This window comes from Pundamilia nyererei, unplaced genomic scaffold (genome assembly GCF_000239375.1).
Source record: "Pundamilia nyererei isolate P.nyererei 1_Seehausen unplaced genomic scaffold, PunNye1.0 scaffold00040, whole genome shotgun sequence".
NCBI classification, from domain to species: Eukaryota; Metazoa; Chordata; class Actinopteri; order Cichliformes; family Cichlidae; genus Pundamilia; species Pundamilia nyererei.
In genome coordinates, this window is record NW_005187441.1 from 588,807 (window position 1) to 599,488 (window position 10,682).

At 42.5% G+C, this 10,682-nt stretch overlaps 2 protein-coding genes across 2 annotated transcripts; both read left to right on the forward strand.

Moving 5' to 3' along the window:
• The first annotated feature begins 345 nt into the window (after window positions 1–345).
• On the forward strand, window positions 346–5,127 carry LOC102205888 (GDP-Man:Man(3)GlcNAc(2)-PP-Dol alpha-1,2-mannosyltransferase-like). The gene is made up of 5 exons (XM_005730891.1): window positions 346–567; window positions 2,110–2,331; window positions 2,415–2,786; window positions 2,891–3,456; window positions 3,545–5,127. Exons 1-5 carry the CDS (start codon window positions 521–523, stop codon window positions 3,826–3,828), a joined length of 1,491 nt encoding a protein of 496 aa, XP_005730948.1. The 5' UTR covers window positions 346–520; the 3' UTR covers window positions 3,829–5,127.
• Window positions 5,128–5,947: 820 nt separating this feature from the next.
• Window positions 5,948–7,186, forward strand: spp2 (secreted phosphoprotein 2). Its single transcript, XM_005730974.1, has 6 exons — window positions 5,948–6,006; window positions 6,089–6,216; window positions 6,293–6,415; window positions 6,714–6,827; window positions 6,921–6,969; window positions 7,083–7,186. The coding sequence occupies exons 1-6, from the start codon at window positions 5,955–5,957 to the stop codon at window positions 7,184–7,186; spliced, it is 570 nt and encodes a 189-aa protein (XP_005731031.1). The 5' UTR covers window positions 5,948–5,954.
• Window positions 7,187–10,682: the final 3,496 nt, after the last annotated feature.

Sequence of the window (10,682 nt, forward strand, 5' to 3'; positions counted from 1 at the left end):
CTCTGCTAAGATGCCTCACCTTGTTTCTGTGCAGTATCCTGGCTTCAGTAGTATGCTCAAATTCATGAAAACAAACCAAATCAAAGGAGTCGACATGATGTCAGGGTCCAGCTGGACTGGAAAAGGCAGAGATCCGCTCAAAGTATGAGGGCAGGGAGATGATATTGATTGAAACTGTGTTTATTTAGAAGTTGAACTTTACTTTTAGAGAAGAACAAGGGAACGGGTCAGCTGAGGCAGAGCCCTCTGCTTAGTTAACTGCTACTGTTACATTGTAAACAACTTTATTAACTTATGTAGTACAAATCGCAAAAGTCTAAAGTAACGTCAGCTCTGCACTTCTTCTTTTTAATCGTAGAAAACCCCAGTGGCGTAACACCTCCTCGCCTGTGGGTGGCGCCAGATAAAAGGGAAACACTATAGAGTTTGAGGTTCACGTGGGGGGGAAACGGGAAGAAAACAGCATAGGGGGAAAGTGGAAGCGATTTTTGTGATGTGTTGTTAAATTTCCATTGGCAAGATGTCGGGCCACGATCAGCTGGCCCACTATTTGTGTGAGTTAACAAGGTAGGATATATTTGTTTTTAAAGCACGCGCTCAAACCGGGACAACAGGATAAACGGTCGCGTGGGGAAACCGAGTTAGCTTGTGTCGTTTTCTTTTCGGGTGCTGCTGCTAGTTCTGTAGTAGCAGAGACGATCTTTGGTCAAAGACAAACGATTAAGAGCGGTGAAATATTGCACAAAGCTCTGGTTATTTAGCTGTTGAGCTAATTTCGCTGTACCGGGGGAAATGTATGTGCACAGACCGGGGGGGTTCCGGTTTGTTAACAATATAATATAACGTCTCTATAAAATCCAAAAGGGGACTGGTGGACAGTTATTTAATCCAATAAGATTTTTTAATAAGCTTTAATTATAACAATATATTATATTAACCTTATTTAAAAATGTAATGCAAGTTGAACACTCATTATAAATATGTAACACGGTTTCTTTAACCCTCATAAAACTGTTCGCGTCAAATTTGACCTGTTTTGACATTTGATAGCAGTAAAAACAACCTAAACGTCATTTCTTTAACTTCAAATTTGATGTTATTTCTTAAACTAACCCCAAAATACAAAAACAAAAAAAGAATAAAAGCATTAAAAAAAAGTATTGTACGTGTGCTACTTTTTTTTTTCTATACTGATGAGGCTCTTCCGGGTTAAATTTGACCCATATCTGTTGAATTTTAGCTCCACCAGCGGGTTAATAGTGACAGAGGTCGAGAGGAACCTGTTGTTCTAAAAAGTGATTGCCTGCCAAAAAATATAAACCAAACATATCTCGCTAATGATGTCAAATCATTTTGAGCCAGAAAAAACCCATTCCTGATACAAGGTAGATACTGCAATCATTTTTTTCCTGCAAAGTCGTTTCATTGACATTAAAAACAATGCGTTTTTCACAGTTGTATCAAGTTGTCTAAAAACTGGATTGATTATAATATAGTTACAATAATGCAGGGTTATAAAGATACTTGCCAAACAAATCTTTTTTATTTATTTTTTCATTTTATATATAACCCCTTTGTAAATCCTGTTGACTAACCAAAGGTAAACAAATATTACATGTAGAAAGACTTTATCACTTTATGGCAAAACACCTTGACACTGTCGCGAGAACTGCCTGTTTCACATTTGCTCAGGTTCCCGCAGAACCTGCTTTTCATTGGGAAATCTTCAAACAGTGTAAAGTAATACAGGTGTGATCATACATGGTGCATAAAAGAAACAGGGGTCATACAGGGGTCACAGAGTGCCTTGACGCGGACAAGAGAGCATGTCGGTGGAGGGGTTACCACTGTCACGTCACAGCTGGAGCCTTTCTGTGTGGTTTGACTGCTCTCCATGTCTCTGTGTGGGTTTCAGCTTCTCTTGCACAAAGGTTTATACCTTGTTTTCTGATGTCTTTTACTTTGTGGATTTTACCATGTATTGTCTTCTCTATCTCCTGGATGTATTTTCCTTTCTGGTTCTTTCTCTAAAGCTTCATCTTCAGTGTGTTTATGAATTATAACCCAGGTTAACAGAACTACTCAGCATTTTCTACCCATGTTTTTCAGTTTACTGTGGAAGTTGTTGCTGCCCCTGCTGTTCCTGTGTGTTCTGCTCGTTGCTGTCCTGGTCCTGCTGGTGCTGGCAGTGCGTTTCTGGCTGCAGAGCAACAGGACTGTGCGGCGAGCAAGGGACGGACGTCCCACTGTGGCCTTCTTTCACCCTTACTGTAATGCTGGGGGAGGAGGAGAGAGGGTGCTTTGGTGTGCTATCAGAGCGCTGCAGAACAGGTAGAGCTGGGTGTCTTTTTGCTTTTCCTGCACAATTTTAAGGTGATTCTCAAAAGTCCTAAAAGACCTCCATGTCTCCACAGGTATGCAGATATCAATTTTGTGGTGTACACAGGGGACCTGGGGGTGACAGGCCAGCAGATCCTGGAGGGAGCACGACGTCGCTTCAACATCCTGCTCCCCCGCCCGGTTCACTTTGTGTTCCTGAGGCACCGGCTACTCGTGGAGCCCGGACTGTTTCCTCACTTCACCCTGCTGGGACAGAGCGTGGGATCTGTCTTCTTGGGGTGGGAGGCACTGACAGAGTTTGTCCCAGACATTTACATCGACTCCATGGGTTATGCCTTTACTCTGCCTCTGTTCCGCTACCTGGGAGGCTGCAGCGTGGCTAGCTATGTTCACTACCCCACCATCAGCACTGACATGCTCTCTGTAGTCAGAGAGAGAAACCCCAGGTATACGCTGTGTTCAAAGAGCACGTTAACTGATTGTGTTCTTAATTAATTAATTAATTTTTAAACAGCTGTTTTCTAACCGTCTCACACTGTTAATGTCTCAGGTTCAACAACCCAGACTACATCTCCAACAGCCTCTTCCTGAGTGCCTTTAAGGTGGTCTACTACTGTCTCTTCGCCCTGCTCTACGGCATGGCCGGCTCCTGCAGTGACCTGATCATGGTCAACTCCTCCTGGACCCTCGATCATATCCTATCACTGTGGCGCTCCCCCAACCGCACCTGTGTGGTCTACCCGCCCTGTGACGTCAGTGCTTTCACAGACATCCCGCTCGAAGAGGACGGGGACAGGAAGTGCCACTCGATCATTTCAATTGGGCAGTTCAGGCCGGAGAAAGACCACCGGCTGCAGATTCGAGCCTTTAAAAAGGTGCTTGATAGGAGGAGGGAGGGGTTAGGGGGAAGAGAGGCACTGAAGTTGGTTCTGATTGGTGGATGCAGGAACCAGGAAGATGAAGACAGAGTGCTCATGTTGAGGGGGCTGTGCCAGGAGCTGGGTGTGGCTGACAGGGTGGAGTTTAAGCTGAACGTACCCTTTGAGGAGCTGAAGAGAGAGATGGGGGAAGCTACAATCGGACTTCATACCATGTGGAATGAACACTTTGGAATAGGTAATCAATCCGTTTGACATAATGTCTATTTTAAAACGGGATTTTCTTGAAAATATCCAACTTCTTTCTCTTTTTTCCCCCCTTCTAGGTGTCGTGGAGTGTATGGCAGCAGGGAAGGTGATTCTGGCTCACAAGTCTGGCGGCCCCAAGTTGGACATTGTTGTACCTTTTGAGGGGGGTCAGACTGGCTTTCTTGCTGATGACGAGGACGGCTATGCAGAAGCCATCCAAAGGATTCTGGCTATGCCGCCAAGCAGCTGCCTGCAGATCAGGCGCAACGCGCGTCAGTCTGTGGCTCGCTTCTCAGATCAGGAGTTTGAAGCCTGCTTTCTAGCCGCTGTTGAGCCACTCATAGGAACACTCGAGCGATGAGAGGAGGAATTATTCTACATGTGTGTTTGTGCACGTGTTGTGATGTTTGATACTTGGAGCACCTTTCCTCTCATGCACTTAGGGCTGCAGATCAGTCATGAGCTCAAGCAGAGAGCTGTGGATAAAAGACTCCCAAATACAGGTATTGAAAGGTTAGTTCCAGGATTTCTCCTAAAAGTAGAAATGAGAGAGAATAAAGTTTGAATCAGAACAACTGAAGGCTCTAATTTGGGGTGAAAAACCCACAAAACAGAACAAAACTAAGTGATGTTTTGAGCACACTGCTCAACTCAAGGATCAAAGTCATTCCCATAAAACGTGAATATGACTCCGATAGTAAATCTTAATGTAAGTAATGAAAATGTTCTTCGTGTAGTGGGTGTGAATTCATCCACAATCCTGTGTTTAGAAGTTGTAGTTAATCGTTGTCTGTTGTTCCAGTTTTGTTAACGTGGTGCGTGTTAAACGGATGTTTCACCCCAAAGTGGATCTACTGTGATGACATTTATCCATCTGGATTGTTTTGGTAGGTTTGCCATAGACGGTAGAAATAAAGTAATAAAACTTTATGGTTCTTTGAGCGTCATCGTAATTTTTTGTTTTTTTTAAAGAAAAGCAGCATTTTGATCCTTCTGAGTACTACAAGGCCAGTGGCAACTATATTCAGAATATATTCTTTCATATTCAAGAGGCCTCCAAAACAGCTGGATAAAAGCACAACAGAGCGGTGTTAAGATGTGTTATAGTGGCTGACTGATGCCTAAATCCCTCATTTAATGAGGATGAGCATCATGTACTCCAATCAGAGATGTTATCAGATTATGATTAAAAAATTTACATTAAAATTGCAAGTAAAGCAGGAAAGTCATTAATATGGTGATTTAGTCCACAGAGTCGTAAAATAAACATTTGAATTAAAGTTCGTTATTTTAACGCTGAGCGCGCTCTCAGTGCTGCTTTTTATTTCTAACGTGATCGCTGCACATTAGTGCTCTGAAACTTTAAACGATACTCCCCCACATGATTAAAGCGAAATTAATTTGACTGAACATTTATTCTTTGTGTGTTAGATAGAATCAAGTCATTTTGGGCTGAACTGTGTCTGAAGGGGAACAAATCGTGTGCTAAACTATGCTGAAAAGGGAGCAAAATAACAGGAAACATTCATTGTTTACAAGAGTTCGAGTTCCTCACATTTCCAGAATGTATTTTTGATATCAAGGATGAATGTAATAAACATACAGTGAGTGGGAGGGATTGTTGCTTTTGTGTCTCACTATATAAACTGCTAACAGCTGAGAACTACAGTCTGGACTGTTCTTATCAGGCCTATAAATTGTCAAAGTGCCCGAACCTGACCTGAAGTTGAAATGTGCTGTGACAGATGGGGTCAGTGATCTGTAAAGATGAAGAAAACCGAGGGGAGATTAACATGACTGAAATAAAAACCACTTTATGTATGCAAAAGCATTTCTCAGAGCTGTTATCAGTCTCGTCATCGCTGCAGAACAAGTGGATATTTAAGGTGGATTGAGACAGTTTTCCTTAAATTGCATCATAAGTTTGCAAATATATATCATAAAGGGTCTCGAGTAGCTTCCAAATCATCAGAATTTTTCTCATACATTTAAGAAAGTCTCATATAGAGGATGCACAAATATTTACTAATTTAATTTAGCACATCAGCCTGGACTCACCTTATTTTCCTTTCTTCTCTTTTTGTTTTTACACTCAGTACACATTTCTATCATCCTTACAATGGGCATGTGACTGGGACATACTGCTTTATCATATTGAACTTTGAACCTCCTACCATTCATGTAGAGGACTCAGGATCAGAATGGCCCAAAAGCATGCCTAACATATTGCATGCAGCAGGACATCCCAGTTGTTTGTCACATTGCATTTGACGTACAGTGTATTAGGACATCGTATGGTAGTGTGGGTACTGGAATGCACCCAAAGGACATAAAAGGAAGCTGGGCAGACAGGACAGTGCAAGAGAGGGAGGCTTTTTTTTAAGGGGTTATGGAGTTTAAGAGGCGGTGCACAGGTTCAGTGCTGAGTATATTTAGAGAGAAGTAGATGAACCTTTGAGGCATTTTGGTTTGGTGCCCATCGTCAAGATGAAGTCATACGTGCTCCTCCCAGCCCTGCTGCTGTCTCTTGGATGCACAGGTGAGTAACTTTCTGTCCTGATCACTTCAAAATAAGATTCAGTAACTTCACCTTTCCCTCCTCCTCGTCTGTGACTTTGAAGGCATCCCACTTCACAACTCTGAGCTGCAGTCTGCGGCAGACAGCGCTCTGGGAGCAGCTTTGGCAGAGGTCAACTCTGTGTATGCTGCCAGCCACCTTTACCGGGTCACTACAGGCTCTGTCGCAAAGGTGAGCCTGTTGTGTGCTTAATGCATTTAACAGTATGGCAACAGCTGATTTGTCCTGAATATCCCACGTGCGACAGGTCATCCCCACGGGCCTGGACACCGTCGACCTGCTGATGGTTTTTCGGATTAAGGAGACTCAGTGTGCAAAGACTTCCCAAGACGACCCTCAGGCCTGTGCCTTCAGGCCCGGCTTCTTTGTGGTGAGACATTTAAACCAATGCTTTCCAAATACTTCAGTGAGATAATAAATAAATTAGCCACGTCAGAAGCTGGAATATTATGTGGATGGTTCCCTGTGAAGGGCTGATATCTGTATCCTGGTGTGGACACATGTTGACTCAGTGCTACAGCCTGTTGTTTACATTGGCACGAGTTTACTGGGCCAGAACGTGCCCCTGTGTGATTGACGCACAGCGGCCACCAGGTATTTAAAGAAATATCACACAGACTAATAAAGCAGGGTTTTTTCTTGTTTCTTTCTCTTTTACCCACCTTCAGCCCTCCTTCACCTGTTCCACCCGGGTACGAATGATGGCCAGGTCTCCCCAGGTGGTCTCTCTGAGGTGCGGCCACGATGGCAGCTCCAGCTCCAGCTCAGAGAGCAGCGAGGAGGTGAGTCAAGAGTCAGAGCGGCACAAATTAAAGAGCCAAACAGTTGTTGCCCTTTATGCACAGCGCATGAATACCCAGGCTTTGTTTCCACAGGTGTTCTTGAGAAGGAGACAGCAGTTCAATGCCCCATTTGCTAACAGAGGTAAGCACATTTTCACATTTTCTTTTGTCTTTTTCTTACAGTGATCTTTATTTAAAACATTTTTGGATGTTAAGTGCAAATAATTGGACTAACAACCTCAAAACTTTTGGCAGTCCCAGCTCCAGCTGCACCTTCAGCCCAGCCTGGTGGCTCCCGGTACAACCAGTTGGCAGAAGACCGACCCAGAGGAGACACTTTCAGCAACTATGTAGTGTGAAAGTTCAGCTATCCATGACTTTCTTTTAGGTGCTGATCATATATATTAAAAAAAAACTGAATTAAGATATTTTGCAAAAATTTTTTTGTCCCCCTTTAATTCTCATTTAATTTACAGAGCTGCTGAATGATTATTGAAACACAAAGAAAATATACCTGTTTTTCTGTCTGAAGGTTCTCAGTCATCCAGGTCATCGTAGTCAAAGGAGCTTGCAAAGAAAAGCGTCTGGACTTCTTTAAGTTACTTGAAGACGTTTCACTTCTCATCCAAGAAGCTTCAGTTCTAAGGTCAAGTGGTGGAGAGTCCCAGATATAAACCTAGTGGGAGTTTCCCCCCACAGAGGGACAAAAGGACCCCCTGATGATCCTCTAATCGCCTGAGCCAAGGTGTGAAACTGGGTGTGGGTCCCAATCAGCCAGAGTTTCGGGTGAGTTCATTGTGGGACTCTGGGACTCTCCACCACTTGACCTTAGAACTGAAGAAGCTTCTCGGATGAGAGGTGAAACGTCTTCAAGTAACTTAAAGAAGTCCAGACGCTTTTCTTTGCAAGCTCCTTTGACTACCTCTTTTTCTATTTTTAATTTCCATTCGTCAAACGTTATATTGAGCACCAATAAGTTTAGAGTGTAAGCAGGGGCGGTCCTAGCCTGTTTGGTGCCCTGGGCAAACACTCCCTCTGACCCCACACCCCACACATAAAACATATTAAGGATTGTACATTAACATATTTTATTGTAAAAACTGTTTCGGAACCATGCTGAATTTAACCAGATAAACATACAAACACACACGCACACATATATATATGGAGAGAGCGAGTATGCATAGTAGTACGGCTAACAAACAGCCATTATAATTCGTCATACGATGAGAACAGGACAAATCAAAGTTGACAATGACTAATTAATATTGTGCTGAACACAGTCCAAAAGATTCAATAAGCTACATCAGTGTCTACTGTTTACTATCATAACCAAGTGGCTAACAAACATCACTATACCTACTAATTAATGTTATTTTGTTGTATCTCTGTTGTGGTCAGTGCTATCCTCTTTGCTGTTGCATGCCGGGGCAGCAGGTTGAGGGTCACAGACGCCAACAGACTAAATAAACGTATCCACAAGACCAGTAATGTTGTGGGGATGGAGCTGGACTCCGTTAGGGTGGTGTCTGAGAGGCGGATGTTGTCCAAGATAAGGAAAATCATGGATAATACCTCCCACCCACTCCATGACATGCTGGCTAATCACAGGAGCACGCTCAGAGAGACACTGATATTACCAAAAAGCACCACTGACCGACACAGGAAACCATTCCTACCTGTGGCCATCTCCCTGTACAACTGCTCCATCTAATACACTCTTTTTGCACACGTTTTTTTCTACTCTGTAATATTCTTGTCAATTTTCTTGATATTTATTTATAATCACCTCTGTTAATCCTTGATATTTATAATTGAGTGATCTGTATATATTAGTGCTATTTCTTAAAATCTGTAACATAATGTATTATTTGGAGTTAAGTCTGTTACTGTTACTATTTTTACCATTTCTTCTTGGAGCAACTGTAACTCACGTTATTTCCTTAGGGATTAATAAAGTATTCTGAGTCTGATTGTTTCAGGATGACCTGCCATCATCCAATGACACATCTGCTTACCTGTATCTTTTGCTCGTTTCTCCTCCTCTTCTTTTCTCTTTTTTCTAAACTGAGCACCTGATGGCTTTGAACTTTTCTTGTCCGTCTTCCATTGGTTTTAATTTTGCACTCCAGTATGAACACCCATCCCCCAGCCCGAGGATCACCACAACATAATCTAACACACCGACACCTTAGTTCTCAGATTCACTTTAGTTTATTTCTGAGATTTCACACAACCCAGGAACAAATCATGAGTACATAATGGGCTCTGATTTACATTATGAATGAAATGTGCTCTATTTGGAAGCAGTCGCCCCCCTCCCCTTTTGACAGGTTGTATGTGAGACTTTAGATCATTAAACTGTAAATTATAAATTTTAACTTGTTATTGATCTCTTTACCCCGAGTCCTAAAACGTATATTTATTTTCTTACTCTTCTTATGTTTATTGTTTGTTTTCGTGCACTGCTGTAACTGGAGCCTCGTCGTCTCGTGTCTCTATATACTGTTCTGTATGTAGCGGAGATGACAATAAAGTTTACTTTGACTTCAGCAGCGAGCAGGCGCACCGGGGGCTCTGACGCTCGCTTTTCGCGTATAGAATTTAGAAAAAAACATTAAATGCAGTGCAAATTATAAGTCTGTATCATAATGTCTGCTGTTTTCGTGTTTGTTGGTTTGTTTTTATTTTGTTTTATTTTGCGAGCTGGTTATTAAATCCCCCGCCGCCCCGTCCTGTCCTCCCTGCCGCAAGCAGAAGGCGCACGTCGCAAACCGATGGCGCCCTTAGTCCTCGCAAATGGGCGATAGAAAACCGATCGGTGCCCATGCAATCCCCAAAATGCGCTGTCATGATGTCGGGGCAGCATGGGTGCAAGCAACTTTCTTTTGCCCGTGTCGCCCATATCAAAAACCGCTACTGAGTGTAGTGTAGGGTAGGATAAAACCACTAGAGGGTGTGTGTGACCTACCAACCAAACAAGTCGCTTGTAAATTGCACTTGAATGCAACACATCAAACAAACATCCAGAGATGTGCAAAGGTCTTAAGTGACCCCTCATTTCTTTATATTATGGTAGGAAAATTGGAAGTAGGTGCAATTATTTATTAAAAAGTATGCAAAGATACAGGGAAATACAGTATGTAAGGCAAGAACAGAGTTTGTACAATTCTAATGAGCTTTAAAGTCAATATTTGGCATGACAACCTTTATTCTTCCACACAATCTGAACCCTCTAAGGGAGCTTTCATGTCATGTCTTCAGGAATAGTTCGCCAGGCTTCTTGAAGGACATTCAGAGCTTTCTTTGGATGTTTCTGCCTTTTGTTCTCTTCTCTGTTAACATGATCCCACACTGTTTCAGTAATGTTGAGGTGCAGGCTCTGGGGAGGCCAATCCAGGTATGGTTCTACTGTGTTGTTTACGATCGCTGTCCTGGTGAAGACAATGAAGCTGCTGCCAATCAGAAGCTTTACAGATGGTACTGCACGATGGATCAAAGTGTTATGTGCTTTGTATGTTCATAATTTCATCAGTTGTCACTCCAACACCACTGGCTGAAATGCAAACCATGACACAGCTTTCATCGTGTTTTATATGTGGCTGTCCATACTCACTGTTGTACCTCTAATAATAAATAAATTACCATTAAATATTGCCATTATCTGTGGCATTTTTTCATAAATTCAACTCAAGAAATGGAAACGATGATGCGTTTTTGTGACAGGCTGCTAGCAACAAAGAGAATTTAAAAGTGGTTCCAATTTGTTTTTTGTGTAGACAAACACTGGCTCATCCCACGAGTTAGTTGCTTTTTTTAATACTTCAATGACTCATAGGTTAGTGTTGGTGGCTT

Excerpts from the sequence above, each read along its gene's own strand:
- LOC102205888 (XM_005730891.1), top strand. The coding sequence starts at position 521 with ATGTCGGGCCACGATCAGCTGGCCCACTATTTGTGTGAGTTAACAAG. Across the intron at positions 2,332-2,414 it reads ATCAGAGCGCTGCAGAACAG|GTATGCAGATATCAATTTTG; the intron begins GTAGAGCTGGGT and ends ATGTCTCCACAG. Across the intron at positions 2,787-2,890 it reads GTCAGAGAGAGAAACCCCAG|GTTCAACAACCCAGACTACA; the intron begins GTATACGCTGTG and ends TTAATGTCTCAG.
- spp2 (XM_005730974.1), top strand. The coding sequence starts at position 5,955 with ATGAAGTCATACGTGCTCCTCCCAGCCCTGCTGCTGTCTCTTGGATGC. Across the intron at positions 6,416-6,713 it reads TCAGGCCCGGCTTCTTTGTG|CCCTCCTTCACCTGTTCCAC; the intron begins GTGAGACATTTA and ends ACCCACCTTCAG. Across the intron at positions 6,970-7,082 it reads TGCCCCATTTGCTAACAGAG|TCCCAGCTCCAGCTGCACCT; the intron begins GTAAGCACATTT and ends AACTTTTGGCAG.